The sequence below is a fragment of the Stegodyphus dumicola genome, chromosome 8 (assembly GCF_044657685.1).
Source record: "Stegodyphus dumicola isolate Sdum_Otavi_A_Nest chromosome 8, ASM4465768v1".
Taxonomy (NCBI): Eukaryota; Metazoa; Arthropoda; class Arachnida; order Araneae; family Eresidae; genus Stegodyphus; species Stegodyphus dumicola.
Genome location: NC_140775.1, coordinates 8,434,836 through 8,458,342, shown reverse-complemented (window position 1 = coordinate 8,458,342; position 23,507 = coordinate 8,434,836). Strand labels below are relative to the sequence as shown.

Here is a 23,507-nt window from a genome sequence, read left to right as displayed (position 1 = left end):
TAATATAACAAAACACAAAAACTTAGTTGGAAAACCAAGCTTATTCACATGCGCTCAGCCAAAATAAGCGCAATAAAGCCGAAAAGGAGCATATTAAATCTAAAGTTAGCAGTTTAGAAAAGAGATATCCGGGTTAACGATTAAGGCTTTCCCCTGTTCATATTTGAACCTGCAGCCACAGACTGTTGATTCGGGAAAATCACATTTTCTTACTGTTGGCTAATAATGTTACCTTTTTTTAGTATGTGACAGATTTATATGTAATGCTTCATTTTTAAATGTTGTGCTTTTCTATACTCCAGGTTTTGAACCCCTCACAAATAACTCCAGGAAAAAAAAAAAAAAAGCAAAATTAAATATTGATAGTGGAAGATCTTTTCAAGAGGCCGGGACAGAATCATTTGGAGTTATTGAACACAATAGGAAAGTATTATACGTTCTGTTCGGGGAACGTGTTGTGTGTCGCACATCTAGTGTCAGACGGCACTTTAACCCCAACCACAAGGTTGTTGCCGAACTTGATGAAGCTTAACGGAAGGTGTAAACTGAGGAATTATAATTACCAGAAAGTTGGTTTTTGCGATTAGCTTTCTAAAACAAACCATTTAACAACGGCCAGCTTTCATATTTCACTGTGCCTTGCGAAACATGATAAAGCGCTCTCCGATGGGGATTTAATCAAAGAGGTTATCTTCTCTGGGAGTAATTCCCTTTTTCATGATTTTCGAAAACAAAATTAAACAACGCATCGCTGAGATTTTATTTAGCAGAAATACTGTTAAAAATCGAGTCCTTTGGATGGCAAGTAATATTGGTCAGAAGCCTCACCACTGCCTTACAAAAGGCAGCTGTTACTGAATGTGCTTGGATAAAAGCACAGGTATAAATAGCTATGCAACGCTAGCAATAATTCTGCGTTATGCTGTTGGTGATACAATGAGAGAAGAGCTGGTTAAATTGGCATCTTTACCCGAAGGAACACTAGGAATAGATATTTGCAATGCTGTCATGGAAGCGTTTTTGCGACAAGACATAAGACCAGAAAAGATAGTTTCAATTACTACTGATGGTGCGCCTTGCATGTTGGGAACAACATCTGGTTTCATACAGTTCTTTGTTAAAGAAGCAAAAACATCCAGTTATTTAGTTTCAGCCCACCAGCGGCCGAGCGGTAAAGTCGCTGAACACTGGTAGTTCGGTCCGAGGCTCGAATCCCGCGAACGGGCTGGCTGCATGGGCGTTTTCGTGGTTTTCCCCATGTGTAACGTGTATACGAGCCAGTTTCCCTTAGAAAGTCCTCCACGAAGGCATCTCTCCTCTTAGGCAGATAACCCTCGAGGCTTTGCCATAATCACACACACACACACACACACACATATTCAGTTTCATTATCTCATTCACCAAGAAGCTCTTTGTGCCAAGGACAGCTGCAAAATATTAGACGATTTTCTTGAAAATGTCGCCAAAAAATAATAAATGTTCTAGAACCTGAAATTAAAAAAGACATTTGGGATAAGAATATGGTAGAAGAAAATGTGTTTTTACTTACTTCTAAACAGTCTGCGTTGAAAGAAATTAATGAAAGAATATTGGATTGTTTTAAAGGGGATGAGTCTGAAATTGAGAAAGAATGTAATACTGTGTTAGAGTATGATGAAAAAATGAGTTTATATATTTTTAGGGCTAAAAAGAAACTTAATTTAAATTCTCAGATAGTGAGCACTGAAAGTGAATCGCCTGGTAACCATACTGCTGCCTTGAAGTCCGAAAACAAAACTAACATTCGGTTACCTAAAATTTCAATTCCTAAATATTATAGTGATCCTAGTTTATTTTTGGAATTTTATAATTCCTTTGAAAATGCTATTGGTAATGATAATGAGTTAACAAAGGTCGAGAAGTTTACCTATCTTAAATCCTTACTCGTAGGACCTGCTTTAAGTGCAGTATCCGAATTTGCACTGTCTAATGAAAATTATGACGCTTCTATAAGTTTAATTAAAGAAAGATTTGGACGAACAGATTTAGTTATATCTTCGCACATGAATAAACTCTTGAATCTTGAACCGGTTAGAAGTTAGTCCAATATGAAAGCACTAAGAACACTATACGATTCCTGTGAAATCAATATAAGAAGTTTAAATTCATTAGGTATTGTGTCGAAAGCTTACTGAACCCTTTTAGAACCTGTTATTTTAAAGCTTTTGTCAGGCGATATGAATCTGGAGTTTAATAGAAAAAGAAACTCTAAACTGCAATATAGCCTAACAGAATTTCTCGAATTCATCAGATTGGAAGTTGAGAGTCGGGAAGCTTCTAATTTAATAATAAACTCAAACAAAAGAGACACAAATTACGGAGTTAAGCAGAATAAAAATAATTACTTAAAAGGGGCAAGCGTTCCTACTGCTTCGGCGTTAGCCACAGTGACTAACCGTATTGTTTCTATTGTAATCAAAATAGACATGATGTAGGAAAATGTGAGAAAACAAATGAGCAAAAAAGAGCGATATTAAAATACCATGCACGTTGTTACAGATGTTATAAGAGAGGTCATGTATCCTCCAGATGTAAAATGAAACTTCAGCCTTTTGAGCTGTATAATGGCTTCAATCATAATAAGCTATTTTGTAAAAATATTGGTGTGGTGTGTGGTGTATTTAATTATGGCAAAGCACACTAGGGCTATCTGCCTAAGGGGAGGGATGCCTTTCGTGGAGGACTTTCTAAGGGAAACTGGCTCGTATACACGTTACACATGGGGAAAACCACGAAAACGCCCATGCAGCCAGCCCGTTCGCGGGATTCGAACCTCGGACCGAACTACCAGTGTTCAGCGTCTTTTCCGCTCGGCCGCTGGTGGGCTGTAAAAATATTGTTCCTGAAGTGGAAGCAGTTTCAGATGTTAAACAGAAAGTAGTTACAATATCAGATTCTAAGCAGAATGTAGTTGCATTCCTGTCGTTTAACTCTAGGACTGTTTCTGAAACTGCTGATAAATGTGTACATTTACAAACTTGCACTGTTTACGCTTCAGACTCAGATAATACTAGAAGCCAAATAGTAAAAATCTTAATTGATGGTGGATTACAGAGGTCATTTATTAGATCTGATTTAGCTAAAGAACTAAAATTAAAGACTTTAAGGAAAGAAAGGTTATATATTTATTCATTTGGGTATATCCAGGGTAGACTAATGGAATATAATGTTGCTCAAATTACCCTGAAAAGTATGCATTGCCCTAATGACTCAATCACTGTTGAAGCTCTTGTTACAGATACAATTTCTGGAGCCATCATAAAAATTCCCTCCAAAAGCATTTTAGAAATATTACAATCAGAAAATTTTAATTTAGCCGATAATGGTGAAGCAGCTGAAATAAAAATATTGTTAGGATCTAATTCATGTTGGGAAGTGCAAACAGGCGAAAAGAAAAGAGTAAGTAATAAATTATTTGCGGTGTCTTCTACATTTGGTTGGTCCTTGGTTGGTCCTTGGTTGGATCTTTGGAAGGTGATCAGTGTAATGCCTGTATTTTTAAAACTGGTACTTCTCATTTCTTGAAGGAAGATAATAATCCAGTTAATGACTCTTTGCGAAGACTCTGGACCACTTGGGTTTAGAGGAGAACGAGAATCCTGATGATAAACCAGTCATTGAGAAATTTGAAACAGAATTGCATTTTACAAATGGTAGATATGTAGCTCGTTTATTATGGAAATCACATCATGCAAACTTGGGTAATAATTTAGAAAATGCCAAGCGACGTCTAGTATCTTTGGTTAATAAACTAAAAAGTGATGGATGGCTTTGGGCGAATTATGATAGCATAATAAACGAACAGTTAAAAAATGAAATAATTGAAAGTTGTGACAGTAGTAAAATGTATTATATGCCACATTCTCCAGTGGTAAGAAAAAATGTATCAAAAACTAAAGTCCGTATCGTGTTTGACGCATCTTCGAAGTGTAATGGGGTATCTCTGAACAATTGTTTCATGCCTGGCCCAAATTTGAATCCTTCTGTTTTGAACTTGATATTGCGGTTCAGACAATACAAACATGCCTTCTCAGCAGACATTGAAAAGGCCTTTCTCCAGATTGGAATCTCTGAAATTGATAGAGATGTATTACGGTTTTTATACTTTGATAATAATTACAATTTGAAACATTATAGAATGACTCGCTTTCCTTTCGGTGTGTCATGTAGCCCTTTCATTCTGGCGTGCACTATAAAAAAGCATATAAAGAAAATAGAGTTAGAAAATAGAGTTATCCTAAAATATCTGGAGTTAGAAAATCCAGATATTTTTGAGATGTTGAACTGTTCGATCTACGTAGATGATGTTTTCTATGGTGCAGATTCTGTGGAACAGGCTTTTAAGTTAAGTACTGCAGCCTATTGCGTGCTTAAAGATGCCGGAATGAATTTGCGTCAGTTGAATACAAATTCCGAGAAACTCAAAATACTTTGGGATGATTGTGGAATAATTAAATCAGAAAATGAACTAAATAGTTCTTGAAAAGTATTAGGGCTTAACTGGTGTTCGAGTAAAGATGCAATTTCCATGAACATAGACAACTTGTGCGAAACATTAAATAGTTGTAGAAAAACCACAAAAAGAAATATATTAAAGGTGACTGCTACTATTTTAACGACGCAGTAGGTTTCTTGGCGCCATTTGTATTACGTGCAAAATTGATAATGCAAAACCTTTGGCAGTTGGGTTTAGAATTTGACGACGAAGTTCCAACTGAATGTAAGCAGTTGTGATCCGAGTGGAGCGGTGAAATTGAAAAGTTAAAGAAATTTGAAATTTCTCGAGAATATTTTCCCGGCAAATTGAATCAAAATAAAGATATCGAACTTTATTTTGAATCGAATTTATTTTGTGATGCATCTATTAAAGCGTATGGTTCAGTTGCATATTTTACATCAGTTGAAGAAGGACAGGTAGCATTCATTATGGCAAAATCTAGAATTCCACCAATAAAACAAAAACTCACACTTCCAAGGTTAGAGTTGCTAGGAGCATTAACATCCGTAAGACTTGCTAAAAACTTAAAAGAGCTGTTTTCAATTCATGAAGAAAATATTTATCTGTGGACTGACAGTTTGATAGTGGTTCACTGGATTCATAGTGCTCCTGAACGATGGAAAATGTTTATAAAAAATAGAGTATCTGAAATACAATCATTAACTTGCCTAAATAACTGGAGACATTATAATGGAAAGTCCAATCCAGCGGACATTTTATCTCGAGGATGTTCAGCCGAATATTTGTTGTCTTCAAGATTATGGCAGTCTGGGCCAGACTGGTTAGTTGAATGAGTGCTTGGCCTAGTAAATTTATCGCGACAACGGAGTTTTCTAATGCTGAATTGGAGCGGAAAAAGTGTATAAATATTACCGTAATACTACCGTCTATAGCAGAAAAATCTAATTCTCTGTTGAATCTTGAAAATTATAGTAAATTAATTAGAGCTATTAGAGTGACTGCATGGATATTTAGATTTACTCACAATCTGAAAAATAAAACTGACAAGAAAATAAGACCCTTGATTGCAGAAGAACTCTTTGCCGCAGAATTATATTTGATAAAAGAAGTTCAATATGAAAATTTTTCTGATGAAATTAATAGTTTAAAGTCTGGACAGTTGATTTCAAAAAACTCAAATATTTATGAACTAAATCCTTTTCTAGGAGGAAGACTACAAAAATCAACTTTAGGTTTTCATGGAAAGCATCCTATAATTATTCCTTCAAAAACTCATTTTACAGATCTTCTAGTACGTGATGCACATGAACGAGTTCTTCATACAGGTGTAGCTAGTACTCTCATGTTCCTCCGTGAAAAATATTTGATAATTGGATCCAGACAAAATGTGAAACGAGTTATAAGAAACTGTGTACTGTGTCAGCGTTATAACTCGCAACCGATGCGACAAGTCATATAGCACCATTACCTCTATCTAAATCTAGAGTGCTAAGAGTATTAATATTGTGTGATTGTATTTTTCTTCCTGAAAACGTAATCTTAATGCTACGTGCTCTTGCATCTATGATTAATGCTATTTAAAGTATTGTATATTTAATATTTAAAGAAATGTATTTATTAGAAAATTTTAAAGTTGTAGAAATGTATAAGTGTATTTAAAATTTAATTTAATTCTGAAGGAAAAGAAAGACAGGTTTCTTGTAATAATTCTAGTATTTTAGTTGAATTATGATAATCTTGATTTTGAAATCATTTGTTTAATGTTATCTTGAGTTATATAAATTCTTGATTTAAATCCTGATGCATGAATAGGAATGTTATAAGAATAATCCTTGACGAATGAAAATTTACTTGATAATCTTGAAACATATGGTAAGTTTTACATGTTCTTGATGTTTATGTGACATTTCATGATTACAAAAACTTGAATTTGTTTTGAAATGCATAATAATTCTTGAAAATGTTCATGTATCACTGATAATCTTGATGATTCTGAACTACTGTTCAGCCGGGCCCAGTGTGTAAGAAATTTTAAGTGAAAATATATTTTAATCGTCAAAGAGGGCGTAAATCTGGTAGTGCCAGTTGAATATGTGTTAGACGTGAATAAACTTGGCAGTTTTGAAACCGGATTCGTGATGTTCATTTACCTTGGTGATTTGTGTGACTAGAATTAGTGTTTCTTGAACCAGGATAACCTTGAATTCTTAACAGTTAATATAATATTTTATAGTATGAGCCAAGGTTTGACGAATTATCATTATGTGTACAACAGCAAAAATCCCATTAATTACGTAAAACTAATCTTCCTGTAATAAAAAGTTTTTTTGTATCGTTGAAAACTCTCTTCTTGTTTTTTTTATTTAAGTTTTAAGACAAGTGTGTGTTATTTTGCTAAGCCAAACCCGCTTTTTCAGGTTTAATTGGAATGTTGGCACTTTGCTGTAAATAAGTGGGTTCTGGTTGAATTTTGGGCACGCGGCCGCAAAAAGGTTCGCCACCACTATACTAGGATTAAACCCAGTTACGAAGTTTGGCGATAAAAATAATCGCTTTGTTTCGGAGTTGAATTTGAACAATTTACATTTGAACATTATTTTTTCGTAGTTCAAATTTAATAAATTTACGAAAAGAACCAGACTGCCGATAAGTGTTTACAATTTGTGACGAAGATACTTTCTAGTGATTTACCTTCAAAATTACAAATGTTTTCAAAATCGAAACCCCATGTGGGGTTGTAGCTCATAAGTTTACTAAGAAACAAAGTTGTTTATAATTATTTACATAAAATATTATTTTTTCTCTATGTGTCATAGAAAATTCTAATATATATAAAAAAAGATAAAAGGGAATGGGAAGTTTTTATATATTTCTTTTAAGTAAGTTATTTAATACTAGTTTCAGTATATTACAATTATCTGAGTAAATGTCGATCTAAAAATCTTGATATTTTGCTGACAGTGAGTTTGAATTACAAACTGTGACCGAGAGAAATTTCTTGCAGATACCAACTTTAGATTCCAGGCAGAAATTAAGTATAAATTTGATTTTTTTTTTTTTTTTTTTTTTTTTTTTTTGTTATGTACATTAATTCTACCGGTAGTTAGATTTTGATAGCCCTCTAAAAAATAAAAATTACTTTTTACTTGCTCCGCCCTTAAGAACTACGTGAAAGGTTGAATGCCTGTGGAGATCTTTTTGAGAAAGACTGGCTGGTATTCACATTACACATGGGGAAAACCACGAAAGCGTCCATGAAGCAAGCCCGTTCACCGGGATTTGAACCCCGGACCAAATTATCAGTGTTCAGCGGCTTTTAGCTTTAAACCGCTAATGCGCTTAAAAATTACTTAAAGGTGTTAAAACATAAACAGAATGTGCTTATTAAGGTCAAATCAAGAGGCATCCTCAAACTGTACGTAAAAAATTAAATAAAATACGCAAACTTAGTAAATACGTAATCGTACGTAATAAATAATATTGTACTTAAATTTATATCATGTATAGACACCAACAGTATTCGTAACATGATTAGTGAAATTTGAAAGATTGATTAACTGATTTTACTAATATCAGCATTAACTGTATCACTGTTCAAAATTTAACAATAATTATCAATCAATAATATAATTCATTTGCAGATGACACGTGGAAATATATTATAGTGCGATTTGCATAAATGAATCAAAACTGAGTTATAATGCAAACTGTTTGCACAACTTATCTGACAAATTTCTATTTTAGATTATTCTTTTAGAAGTCCAAGAAATTTAAAAGCATTAAATTATTTTTGATGTTATGTATTGTTTAGCAATAGTTTAACAACATATTAATATGCAATTACTGTATTCAGCTTTCAAATATATATAATTCTAATTTTTCTTTATTAATGTAATTTTCGAAATATTTAGGGGGTTGATCTTTACATTACGGTAACTGGTAGTTTGGCGACATTTTGGAGGCGATAAAGGTTACTACCTGGGACTTTGGTAATAATGTGAGCAGTACTGAGTTCCGATTACGCATTATTTTGTGTGGGGGAAATGAGAGATCATGAGATATGTCATGTGATATTAATGGACGAATTACGGTTCTTTAATCGGAAAAGGGGGGAAATCGGGAAAAAATCTGGAAATTTTGTATTTGGCTTTATTCTGTATTTTGATTTAAATACATACTTTCTTAATTTTGTATTTGGCTTTATTCTGTGTTGTGTGAAATAGTGTTTGTGAATTTTTGGATCCCATGGCCGTAAGTAAAGTGAATTCGAAATGGGTATTTAGTGGTATTGAAAAGGATAGTAAGAAATGTTTTTTAAGGTTGTGTGAGAGAGAAATAAACATGTTTTATTATGTTATTTATTTTACCTGGTATCTTGCTTTGAAAGATAAGTATGATTTTAAAGATTCTGAAAGAGAATGAAGAAAAGTGTATCCGCCACGTAATGAAGATTCTGAAGGAGATTAGGTAAGTTAGTATTTTTAATTATTTTTATGCATTGTTGGAAATGTAAGGTGGAAAGGAATTTGGTATTATTGGGAAAATTGTTATTAGCAATGATTTAGTTTAAAGTAATTAGGATTGTAAGGTAATTTTTATTAATTGAATGTATGTGCTCATGTATATTTTAAGTGGTGTTTTTGAATTTAATTATATTTTAATGAAATGATAGTTATTTTGTGAATTTTATACTTGTAGGAATTTGGTGTATGTTTAAGTTGAAATAAATGTGCATGGAAATAATTTAAATATTTGATAATAAATATTTGTAATGCTTCATGTATGAATTCGTTCGTGACGTGTATAATGTAATAGATGATTTAGAGGTAAAAGTTTTTGGATATTTTATATGTGGAAATGTTCATATTTGTAAAGGGTAAATACTTTTTCGCGATCATGTAATTTCATATATGTTCTTTTTACCGGGTTTAAAGATTGAGAAAATTGTCATGTATTTTCGTGAAATTTTTTTAATTTATGAGATAAAAGCAGTGTACATGGATATAGTGAAGAGTGTGCGGAATGCCATTTTTGTGCAATTCTGGGATGTTTTTTTAAGTAAAAATAAGTCGACGTGTACATGGTTCAGTGATATTTTAATGAAATGATAGTTATTTTGTGAATTTTATGCTTGTAGGAATTTGGTTTACGTTTAAGTTGAAATAAACGTGCATGGAAATAATTTAAATATTTGATACTAAATATTTGTAATGCTTCATGTATGAATTCGTTGGTGACGTGTATAATGTAATAGATGATTTAGAGGTAAAAGTTTTTGGATATTTTATTTATTTTATATGTGGAAATGTTCATATTTGTAAAGGGTAAATACTTTTTCGCGATCATGTAATTTCATATATGTTTTTTTTACCGGGTTTAAAGATTGAGAAAATTGTCATGTATTTTCGTGAAATTTTTCGAATTTATGAGAAAAAAGCAGTGTACATGCATATAGTGAAGAGTGTGCGCAATGCCATTTTTGTGCAATTCTGGGATGTTTTTTTAAGTAAAAATAAGTCGGCGTGTACATGGTTTATGTGTATGTGTTATTTTGAAAAACGCGTAAGGTGTATGGTATTGTGCACTTTTTCCGAATTTTGCAGTGAATATTTGTCATGATTAAGCAGTTTTGTTTGATAAAATTTCTAGCATAAGTGTAATTCGGCTAGTAGATTGTTGGAAGAAGTGTTCAGTAGATAAGAAGAAAAGAAACATGTCTTTACTTCGTGAAGACAAAATGGCGGCGGGGAAAAAAAAATAGAGGGTTGCTGTAGGGGAGTTGGTCGCCAAAAAATCGCCAAGTTACCGTAATGTAAAGATCAACCATTTAGGGTTCAGCAGGAAAATAAAGGGATACGCCCCTGGTGAATACCCTCAATAAACATCGTTACCCCTCGAATTATCACATTTAACTGAGTGGTGGATCGTGAGTGACCTCTCGAGATAAAGCATCAAATCAAGTGGTGACCGAGAGTCACCTCTCGAATGCAAAGGGATTATATTTTCGTTTCTAATCCGCAAGAGCAATGCATTATTATTACTTAAAAATACCGTATTTACTCACATATTTCTACCCATTTTTTTTTTCAGCATATGATAGAGAAACCTCTCATTTATGGGAACTATGCAAAATGTGTGAACAAATAGGAAATTATTTTGCGTAAGTAAATATAATATTCAAATTGATAAAGGCTTTAAAATTCATTAACATTAGTGTATTTTTATATGTGCTTTGTAGTGCGCTATGTTTGTCATTTGAGTTAAGTCTTTAGAAAAACTATACCGCACTTATTTTTCCCCTCTCTGTTTTCAAGAGGTAAAATAAGTAGGAAAAGTATGGGGAGAATACGAAAGTAAACACGGTAATGATGTTGAATAAAAAAAAAAAATAAATTACTTTTCAATAATTAAATTGTGAAAGCGAAACAAAATGAGCTAAAATTTCCAAGAACTCTTCTGCATGTCTAATGGTATGAAACGAAAGTATATCGTGTACACACTTTTTCTTAAATTTCAAATACTTTAATTACTACCAATAATATCAGTAATAATAGCATTGAAAATAGGAGGTTAAAGAATATTTAATTCGTAAGTCTACACGATTTTCTGGATGTTATCTAAAAGGAAAATAATTCCAACAAATGAGAAAATCAATTACGAAACCAAATTAGCTTGAATTAATAAAATCTCAATATTAAATAAATGAACTGATAAACATAAACGTACGTACTTTTCCAAAGGTTATCTAAAATCGTAACAGATTTATGAAATACCAAGGGTTCTGCACAGCTCTCATATAGAAAAAGAAAAACAAGTTACGTCAAATAGTTCGTTAAAATAAATGTTCTGGCTGTGTTGTTTAACCAGATATTAGATCTCTTCAACATACTGCAATCATTTTTAGCCATTAAGTATGCAAAACTAATTGACTTCCTAATTCTGGAATCTCGATAGACAAGGTAGGAAATCGCAGAAGCTCTAGATCCACACTAAAAAAAATTCGTATAATGTTGAAAATTTTACCTAAACGGAGACACTTCAAGATTGGGTGACAACATTTTCTAACAGTTTGGCCCAAAAGTTTATTTCGGATAGCTTTTTCCATTCGTCGGTTGAGAAAACTTCCTTTGCGTGAGCAGTAAAATACGCTAATGCACTCTTGTACAAATCCCGATCAGAATGTACACCCGCTAACTGCAAAATTTCGCATACGTTTTTGATGGTAAAGTCCGATTTCAGAAAGGATGAACATATTTCCGTGAGAACAGGAATATCGTACTTGTCCGCTATTGTATAGAGTTGCATCGTAGTTGCTTCCGGTAGTTTCTCCAGTACTCCAGAATACATGAAAAAAAGCATTTTATCTATTGTATCGGCATCTACGTCAGAAATCTCCACGATGCTGTTTTTGGATTCAATCATTTCGCTCGCGAACATTCTAGAAAACACAGGAGAGCGAGCTGACAAAACAAATTTATGTGCTGAGAATGTTTTCTCACCCACGACTATACGAATATCCGATAATTTTCCACTCTTGTAAAGATTCAGAAGATCACTAATAAAATAATGGCAATTCAAAATAGGCGTAAATTCACAGGAAGTTTCTACAATATCGGAAGAATAAACACAACTCGAAAACTGAAATTCACATTGTAAGACCAATATATCCTCTGCGCTAACAGAGATTCTTGAGAACTGTGCACATTTCCACTTATCATCATATTCAAACAAATGTTCGGTTTCACGAGAATGAGTAACATCGTAAGATATCTTGGTTCTTAGGAAAACAGGTTCGTATTCATCATCATACACTCTGCAAACAGAAACATCAACTATAACGCTGCCACCCTCTTCGTCTTTATACTTGTTGAATATTAAGTTCCATCTACATGATCGCACAAGGTGGCAATTGAACGCGCGGCTGCGCAATACTGTATTAACCGGCAGCTTGGAGAAATTCCTTATCGGCCACTTAAGTAATATTTTCTCTACGTTAATGTGGGTTCGAACCGTTTGAGCCTCAATAGCTACAAGAGGGAAATTAGGAATTTCATATTTCAAAGCTGCTGCAGACAGTTCTTCTTCAAACAGATCGTATTCACTGAAGTCAATTTTTCCTGCGTAAACGTATCTGATGATTACCTCCAGCACGTTCGATCCGATATCCAAAACTTGTTGGCTAGTTTCTTCTGCGTCTAGTTTTTCCGCCATTTTGGGCCACCTCGCCCACAAAATAGCCTTATGTACTTTGAAGGCTGAATCGCCGGCACGTAATACAACATCCGAGAACAGTCCATTTTCGTAAGAAAGTCCAGGGAGCATCTTTCTGCTCTTGGGCTCACACACTGGTCGCAAAGTACATTTTATGACTAAAATGTCATTTTTGAAGGTTCTAAAGAGAAATCTTTCATTAGAATGATCGTAACCCCACTTATTTTTCGCTCCAAAAACAGAAGTTCTTTCGTTAAAATTATAAATTAAAGTGCCGCAGCAATCTAGTACTTGAAATCTAAATATTACTTTACAAGTCTGCGAAAAATTATTTCTTGTAAGATAAATGGCTGCGTGATTTTCATGAAAACTCTTTTTCGGATATAATTGCACACGCCACTTCATGCCCGGTAAAGTATTCAAGGCAAATTCCGGGCTGTAAAAATACTCCTCTTTAGATTCATGGCACATACTGAGGTTTTCAATAAGCCATTTGAACTCAAATTTGCTCTCCGTCCGTACCTCCATTCTATGCGCCATATTCTTGTTCTAACCGCTGATGACGAGCAAAGAAAGTTACTCTTAGCGTACGAGTTTCACTTCGTAAGATAAGACGAACCGAAGCTAACGTCACGTGACTTCCGCACTGCTCAGCAAACCTACATTAAATTCTTATCAAGCATGTTATTGGCGGCAGTCGGCGAAACTTGGAATTTGGAATTTGTCATCCTCTCCGCGCTTACAGCAAAATCGCATTTTTTATTATCACATCGGTTATTAACTAGCTCAAATTATAGTTAACTTCCTATAGAAATAAAGCGTTAAGCATAATTGAGATTAAGAAATATGTGTGATTTAAATAAACCTAAATATTGCTGTAATTAAATGGAAAAAAATGTGAATTGAATGTTAATTGAAAGGACTTCGAAAGCGCGACTTAGGATGTGCGTTAAATTTATATATATATATATATATATATCATTGTTCTAATACAGTTATTTTGACGTAAAATCGGACATTTTCTGAAATAACATACCGATTTTTTTTCCATATTTCGATTTTATGCCTCAATAAATATTAAATTTTGTAAAATTTGACGAGAAACCTACCGAGAAATTTTTTGAATGTCTTGTCGCATTTCTTTCAGTTTGCGCTAAGAATACCTCACTTGGCGAAATTCTTAATTTATGGTAACCATTTTTCTTTTTCGTTTTACTGTGACTGTGCAAGAGCGGAATAAAATATGCGTCGTCCATTCTTTCAAACAATTTTTAACAAAGTGCGTCGTAAACCATATTTCTAGTTATTATCGGTTATAAGAAACATGCCGAATTTCAGAACGCTTCAATATATAAATTCACGTATATCTTCGGATAATTTATGCAGGTGTGCCTAGAAATACATCTACTTTTAGATGATGGCAAACATTTTACAGGTTATATTTCAATTTTTTTCGAAAAATTTATACAAATTACTAAAAAATACAAATTTTAAAAGAAATCAGAAAATAGCTGCGAATTTTATTTCAATGGAATCTAAATTTCGAATTGTGAAAGAAGGATTCATGTAAAATTAATAATAAATAAATAATATATATATATGTGGGAAATGTCATGTCATGATATTCCCTAATCCCCTACTGTATGACGTATGCATTGCGTCAGCATGTGTTTCCCCGCCTTCGGGAGAAGACGAGGATTAGCTGGCGAGCGGAGCAGACGTCGCTCGATCGCTCGTATACCATTTTCATTAATTGTAATCCTAATGTAATCTATATTTGTAAATAGTAATAAATGTGTGTTATCAACTATGGTCGTTGCCTTTCCCCACATTTTGGGGGCTCGACCGTGCCTTTTGTGCATGCGTTATAATCGAACCCTAGACACCAGCAATCACTAAAGACGTTCAGAAAGCTAACAAAGGCAAGACGTGTCTTTATGACGGTTTAATATTCTTCTTGAAGCAAGACGACGTATGTGAATGAAGACTTGCCTTTATGACGATTTAATATTCTTCGACCTGGACGACATGTGTGAATGATGTTACATGATACTTGTCCGTTGTTCTGATTTTGGACGTTAAATCGAAATTCGATTTTGGATTACATTGGATTGGCCAAGATATATATTGGATTATAAGGACTGCCCCGACGTTAGGTAGGCCCATTTTTCCCTAATTCGTTCATAATTTATTAGTATTACGATTTTAAGCTGTGTTTAATCTATTTTTTTGCTTCATTTGTGTAAGTATCCTCAGCTTTGTATCTACAAATTATTTTTTCCATACCTATGTTACTATATTATAATAATTTTTTTTTAATTTGATGATATACTATGTTGCTTCAGGCAAGGTCGCCTGTCCGGTCATGATGGCCGAATGTGGGAAATGTCATGTCATGATATTCCCTAATCCCCTACTGTATGACGTATGCATTGCGTCAGCATGTGTTTCCCGCCTTCGGGAGAAGACGAGGATTAGTTGGCGAGCGGAGCAGACGTCGCTCGATCGCTCGTATATCATTTTCATTAATTGTAATCCTAATGTAATCTATATTTGTAAATAGTAATAAATGTGTGTTATCAACTATGCTCGTTGCCTTTCCCCCCCCCATATATATATATATATATATATATAACAAGCAAGGTAGTTAGTACAATACCGTATGACCAACATGGTCTAGATAACATTTTGCGCAATATGCTGCAAAATAAGTAAATTAGAAATTGTAATAAGCTCGCCTAAAAGTTACTAGGAGCTGTGGCTCCAAAAAGTTCAACACGTTTTAAGGAACAATGTCATTGAAGGGTGAGACTGGTTTTTTTTTCCTTTCTCGTGTAGCATATTTCTCACCCTTCAATGACATTGTTTCTTAAAACGTGTTGAACGTTTTGGAGCCACAGCTCCTGGTAACTTTTAGGCGGGCTTACTACAATTTATATATATATATATATATATACGAGATCCAATTAACTTAGAGGAGCTAAAATTTTGACAATCAATTCTTTAAAATCTACTTGTACGATTTTTACAAAACTTGGCACTTTGGTATACTTTGTAGAATTCGTAATTCGTAGAATCGAAAAATAGAAAAAAAATTAGGCGTGGCATTTTAGAAAAAGTTCGGCATTTTTTTAAGGTGTAGAAATAACTATGTTAGAAAAATATATACAAGTCTAATATGTATACTAAGTGCGCTTTCGGGTTATAAAAGACGCAAGGTCAGTTTTGTCAATACGCTCTGTAGATCGAGAAATATAGAACTGCCTCCCCCACCTCTTCTTATATAAATAAAGTAAAGGAAATATTGTAATCGCGAAAAATTTCGGGTATCATATTTCGACGAAAATACCCATTTCAATCGCTCTCGAAACCATTTGAACAATGTTTTTACGTGACATCTGTACGTACGGACAGAATAAAGGACTACTTTTCTCGAAAAGGATTGTAAAATGGATTTAGAAGAGATTTTTTTCTTGACGTTTGTACGTACGTATTTATGTCTGTATTTCGCATAACTCAAGAACGAGTAGCCGTACAGGGTTGAAATTTTGTATATGGGATAGCTATAACACGTAGCTGTGCACCTCCCTTTTATGTTACAATTGGCTGCACCAATCATATATATATATATAATAAAAGCACAATTTTTGAAGGAATGATGTAGGAACACTGAGATACTGATGGCGTAGATACTCCATGCTTAAAGCCTTGATCCATATTGAAGAAGCAATCGAGCAGGATTGAATTCCAAATTTATTTAAATACACATTTGTAGCCAAAATTCACACTATATTTTTATCTCACACATATGAAAGCAAACTTTTAAATTTAATTGGCTATAACCTCTTATTTAATTTGAGGGCTTCCTCTCTCTGTCTTAGAAATAGCGCCATAAGTCTAAACTGCGTCATTCAAATTAATCATGCGATCTTACGTAACGCTTAATGCAGATATCTCTTGCCCAATCAAAGTGATTATAAACCAAAACTTTTTGACTCCCTCCCTTCATCCTCTGCGTTACTACTGCGACAATCTCTCTCTTTTTCGCTTACGCTTTCATCCTAGCAAGAGGGTGCTGCAATCATCTTTGTGCTCCTGTTGCCATAGTGTCAAAATTGTAATTGTTCTGGAAATAGGCAAGATTGGAGTGCCAAATAAATTGTGAACACAAATGTGAATTTAAATAAATATGGAATTTAATCCGGCTCGACTGTTTCTTCTTCAATATGGATCAACGCTTTAAGCATCAAGTATCTACGCTATCAGTACTTCTGCGCATTTACATCTCAGTGTTCTTATATCAGTGCTTCCAAAATTGTGCTTTTATTACATTTTTTAGCCCGACAGGATTGGATTACGTGCTACTAACCTCAATGGAACATTTAATCCTCAGTTAGATTTCTGTAAAATAGTATCTTCAAGTTCATCATTTCATCATCGAGTATTTAAATATGGTGTGCTATCATTACATGTATATATGTTATATATCCCCAACTCCATTACCTGGCTTGGTGAGCTTACATTTTTTAATCTTATATATTGGCAAATTGTGCATTTTTTGCTGTGAAAGTGATTGAATTATGTAATTTTTAATGTTCCGGTTAAGGTTTTTTTTTTTCCTTAAGTTATGCATGCAATTGCTGTAGAAGTATCAACAATTTAAAATTTTAATTGGCGAGTTAAGCCTAAAAAACCGTCATCTGAAACTCAGTAGAATACTGAATTCAGTTTTTGCACCTTCAATGTCGTTTTGCCGGGTGGAAACAAAAGTAAACTTTGAGTTTTGTGCACCGAAAAATATGCCTTCTTGCCCGCTGGCCGCATTGCTTGTTTTTGCATTAAAACTCCAATTTTAATTGTTAAAAAAAATTCTTTTGACTGTTTTAGTTTTATTTGGCGTTTTAGTTTTTCTGTATTTTACAATTTTTAATGAAGATGTTTTGAGTTTTTATGTATTTTTACCTTGCCGCGAAGTGAGAACGGAATTAATTGAATGAAAAATGTCTCTACAATGAAATTCGAGAAGATAAGTTTAAATGAAATGCAGGAAAAAATGTGTATAATTTAATTGGCCATACAACGAAGTCTTGTGGTAGCCACATCAGATTGTTTATGCAAGGTGTACGTGATGCAATTTTTGCTTTGAATGATGCAACTCTTTAAAAGTTTAGCGCAGAGATTTTCATTGCATGTCATAGAGTCTCCTATTGTTTCTTCATTTGGTTCAATCTCAATTACAAAATCAGGCAGTTCGTGTGTTTTTTTTTAACAATGCATTAAACTTCTTTAACGCTAAAGAAACTTTTTACTTCCATGTACGAAGTAAAAACGAAGTATTGTAATCCCGAAAAATTTCAGGCATCATATTTCAACGAAAATATCCATTTTAACCGCTATCGAATGCAGTTTAACGATGTTTTTGCGTGACATCTGTACGTAAGGACAGAATAAAGGACTTTTTTCTCCAAAAAAATTATAAAACAGGTTTAAAATGAATTCTGAAGAGACGTTTTCATGACATATGCGCGTACGTACGTATCTCGCATAAATTAAAAATAAGAGCTCCAGAACGGTGAAATTTCATATACACGGCTGCTATAACATGTAGATGCCGCACCAAAAGTATTTAAATATATTTTTCACAGCTACTTAGAATAAAAAGAATATGTAATACAACAGAACACCTTCAAGAAGAAATACTTTACTTCGTAACAATTTTGAAAAATAACTTAATTCCTCATAAAATAGTTAAAAATACCTTAAAAAAAGCTGGCATTAGCCTTACCAATTTTTAGATAATTTGAGTTAGATAATGAAATTTTATACTTAAAGCCCAATGGGACGGTTTAAAGTGGATGGCTGATTCAGAAAATCTAATGTGAAAATGTACAGATAATTCTTGCCACTACATTTTCTTTCCTCCAAAGATTTTGGCACAATACTTTAATACTATTGTTTTAATAGTTTTAAATTACTTAGATGGCCAAAATTCTACTTTTATTAACAAATGACTCTTACTTTTGTGGCCATGTTGAGTAATCTTAGCTGAATTAGCCATTTTCACATTTTGAAACTGTTTTATTCTTCTAACAACTTGACTGACGCCATTTTGAATTCTTTCCATGTCTTTTCGAGTCTTTCAACCCCTCATTAACACGGGGGGATACGAGTTCCCGCCAAGTACAATCTAATCGCATTGGCTGATACGAAGTGACATTGTTTCACCCGCCTACATCACACGACGAGAGGGATGGCTTTGTAAGACACGGATGGGATTTCACCCCTTTTCAAATATGTTTCGCGATAAAGAGGACGGCTCAGCCACAGGTCTGTTTTTTATGTTTTTTTTTGTGTTTTTTTAAATCTTTTTTCTTGGTCTTAGCAAGACCCACGGCATTTGTTTTCATTAAGTATTTAATTTCATTAGAATTTAATTTCAGTACCATAATATTCATAAAAGTTTTATTCTTTAAGCTAGTAGGTCCAGCCCGTACGTTATTGTATAGTTTGACTAATAGCAGACTGCTATTTATTTTAATTTTTATTTTAATTTAGTTTTGCTCGGAGTTGCATTTACTTTTTCTTACACCTTAATGTGTTTTTCTGCGGACGCGTCGGGAAATTGGAACAGAGAATTGAAGCTCCAAAAGATTTTTTCGGGACAATTCATATTATTAAAAAATTTTTTCGTCAAAAAAGAGCTTCAATTGTCTGTTTCGGCGAAACGCGTAATGGTGTTAGCTTAGTTCGACATTCAACTAAATTTCCCTTGAAAAGCCAAGTTGGAAGTCCAACTGGGCTAATTTACCATTTTCCGCTTTGTAATTTTTATAATTTTTGCAATTATATGTTTTAATTATGTTTTAATTTTGTTTTAACTTGTACCGTTGATCAGTTTTTATGTGTGTTAACTTTTCACTTATCACACCGATAGGTTTTGCTTTTTTTGTGCCATTCACATGTTTTCAACAATTCATTTTAACAGTTTTATGTTCTGTATTTTATTTCGCGTGTAGGCTAATTTTTCACCTTTCCATGTTAATATTTTAAAAAATACTTCCATGTTAATATTTTAAAAAAATACTGCGTTAACAATTTCTTGGAGCCACAGCTCCTGGTAACTTTTTGGCGAACTCACTACAATATTTCTTCCTATTATTTCATATTTTTGCAGCATATGGAGCAAAAATTTTTAAGACCAAATAGGTCTTACAACACAATACTTATTAGCTTTTCAATTTCAATTATATATATATATATCTCCTATGTTACTCGGCTCAGTGATCTCAATTTCTTCATTCTTATATGTTTGTAAATTGTGCATTTTTTGCTTTAAAAATGATTGAATTATGTTGTTCTTATCTTTCTTAAGATTTTTATGCCTTTAGTAAATCTGCATGCAATTTTTGTATAATTATCAATAATTTAAAAGTTGTTTAAGTACTGCTAAGCCTAATTATTTTTGCCATGCCGGCCATGTTTGTTTACATTTGAAACTTAGCAAAATAGTAGATTTGTTGCCAATCTAGAGTAAATAAGCTTCGCAACAACAAAGATAACTCCTTCTTTTGTTATTGCGAATTAAATCATGCTTAATCCATTCTGGAAAATATTCGAGGACATAAGTGTTTAAGATTTATTTCGAAATTTTTAATATAGATATTTTGAGATTTTATGTATTTTTGCCTTGTCGCGATGTGAGAACTGAGGTAATTAAATGAGAAATATTGAATCGTCTGTGAAAAACTGTTTCTTTTTTATTTGTTTAATTTCTCTTATACATCGTTTTAGATTTATTATAGTATTTGAATAGAACATGTGGCAACGATTCGATAATTCTTCAGATGATATAAATTTTGTGCATTTTGAGTTATATTTTGAGTTCTTTGGAGTACGCCTTCCGGTATTTCACCGAAGCTGCTGCTCTGGATTTAGGTAAGCTATTTTTGCTTTTTGATTCCCTCGCTATGCTTTACCTCGGTGAAATATGAGTGAGTGTCAGCCATCCGCAAATTTAGATAATGAAATCTCAGCCGCCGAACAAGCCTTCGGTAGAATTAATATACACTTAGAGAGAGCTAATCTCCCACCCAATGCTAACTCTTACGCAACCCTAAAAAAGCAAGCTATTGCTGATCTCCTTAAATTCAATTCAGTTGAAAACAAAACTAGCGATGATCTCAAACGTATAGCGGAACTTGAACGCATCATTCAGGATTACGACGCATTCTTAAATCTGGCCGTCATGCATAAAAATCAAACAGACAATTCCATTATGGAAAATAATAACGAAAGCGATGCTATGTTAAAGGCAAAACATCTAATAAAACACAAAAAAGCGATGCAAAAAATATAGAGCGTCCGACTATATCTAAGAATAAGAAAAAGAAAATTACTACTGACAGCGACGGGTTTAAAACCTCCCTTATCACGCATAAACGAACGCATTCAAATTCATCGGAAGCTGAACTACCCGTACAGAAAAATAAGTTCAATGACCTACAGGACGATGACCGCATGAAGCAGGAATCGATCTCAGAGTCCGCAGGATTTACCCTCGCCAAAAAAAGCACTGGACATATTCCCCCAATTGTTCTCTCAGATTTTACAGCCAACTGGGATACGTTAAAAGAGGAAATCGAAAATTTAGGAGTCAAAAAGTCAAAGGCAATCTCACAGGAGATACACTCAACATCAAAGTCTGGGATAAAGATGACTATCGCGCAATCACGGAGTTTCTGGCCAAACGAGGTGTGCAATTCCACACATACAAAATTAATTCTGAAAAACCAATCAAAGTAGTAATTAAGAAGCTGCCTAGAAACTGAAACGTGGAAATAATTCACAAATAACTCACTGAACACGGAATTCCTGTAGAAAAGATACGTCAGCTCGAAAGATTTCGAGAATAAAAAATTGTTAAACTACCTATATTCTTTGTCGAGGTCAAAAGAAACGAAAAGGGTAAACAAATCTACCAAATAAAGCAACTTCGTGGATTAAACGTCATAGTCCGTGCTTACAAATCCAGACTTGGCCCTGTGCAATGCCACAGGTGCCAGAGATACGGACACACTCGAGATCTATGTCATTACAGACCTAGGTGTCTTAAATGCGCAGAACCGCACGAAACTTACACCTGTAAGAAGAACAAGGACGAACTACCAGAGCTCTGCGTTCTGTGCGGTGATTTCCACCCGAGCAACTCGAAGGAATGTAAATACCATCCGGATAACCTACCCAAAAGAGTCTTCAATAAGAGCAATCAAAACGAGAAAAAGCATGAACAGGAACAATTTCAATTAAATAAAGAAGATTTTCCTACTCTCCCTGGAGCTATGGAAAACGAAAATACTAAAAATCAACCAAGCTGGACAACTAAAAAGGAAAACAAAAATAAACAAGAAAGCGAAACTAAAGAAGTTTCATTTTTTGAGTGGATAAAAACCCAACACCTAAAAGCGAAAGAATTCTTTACAGAATTTAAAAAAGCAAAAAACATCATGGGTAAACTCGAGGTCGGAATGGCCGCAATTGAATATTTCACTTCTTTAGACTATGACTTTTAGACCTCATAGCAATATAAACGCGATGATTTCATCTACCAATAGCTTCTTAAAAATTTCCTATTTCAATGCGAACGGTGTCATAAAACAATATCAAGAAATTAAAGATTACTTGGATAAGTACAACATTGATGTTATGATGATAGGTGAAACTCACCTTAAAGCTTGCGATAAATTTAAAATTAACGGCTACAATATTATAAGGAAAGACAGAACCCGAAGTAGATAGGGTGGTAGTGCAATTATCATTAAAAATCACTTAAAGCATACTGAATATCATCTTTCTCACAATAGTCTGTTCGAATTTACTTCAGCTATCATTTATACTGCTTTAAATGAAGCCTACCTATTTATTTCTATTTACAATCCTCCTAATAATCTGATGACTAATAATGACCTGGATATCTTAACCTCCACCAACTTCCCGACTATCATCGCAGGGGACTTGAACGCAAAGCATAATGCCTGGAATTCTAGAGGATCTAACAGCAATGGAAACATTTTACATAACTATTTAATTAGAAACGACCTCAATTTTGCTGCTCCCACTTCTCCAACAAGATTTGGTGCTAACGGAAACGGCGAAGTTTTGGACATTGTACTTCTTAAAAATATTCCTCATACCCCTCTCTTAGAAGTAATAACGGACTTAAATTCTGATCATCTTCCAGTGAACTTCGACTTTTATGGCTTTTATCCCCCGTTAAAGAAATACAGAACTAAGATAAATTGGACCCAAGTCTCTGATACTATGAAAGACTACACTGACTACGAATAAGTATTTGGACACCTATGCAAATGACGATATCTGCGGTCCTAAGGTATGTCACGGACTCCGCCGTTATGTGTCGTGTAGGAAACAGCATCGGCTTTAGTCGCATGCAAGATGCTTCGCAGTTCGGAGCTCTCTGATTTCGAGAAAGGTATAATTATCGGGTATCAGAAATGTGGCCGATCCTTAGGGACATATCTAGCGATCTGAAGTACTCAAAATCGACAGTGGCCTATGTGATTAAGAAGTGGAAGGTGAGCGGTGATTGTCGGAATGTGCCCTGAGTTCGCAGACCAACGAAACTGGGAGATAGAGACCGACTAGTGCTGTCCAGAGAAATTCGGAAGAACCGCGCCCAATCGATGGCCCTCATCCGCGAGGAGTTTCAACAGGCATCCAGGAGTATTGTTTCAATGAATACCATCCGTAAGGAAGCACATCTGCTTGGTTTTCATGGTCG

The 23,507-nt window shown here is 34.0% G+C and overlaps 1 protein-coding gene across 1 annotated transcript in view; it reads right to left on the bottom strand.

Annotated features, from left to right (window-relative positions):
- Positions 1 to 11,061: 11,061 nt before the first annotated feature.
- The window catches only part of LOC118191335 (uncharacterized), a 34,037-nt gene continuing 21,591 nt past the window's right edge, over positions 11,062 to 23,507 (bottom strand). Inside the window, exon 6 of the mRNA XM_085822894.1 lies at positions 11,062 to 13,258. Coding sequence (XP_085679020.1) covers positions 11,537 to 13,258 — 1,722 coding nt within the window. The 3' untranslated portion in view covers positions 11,062 to 11,536. The remainder of the gene's footprint in view (positions 13,259 to 23,507) is intronic.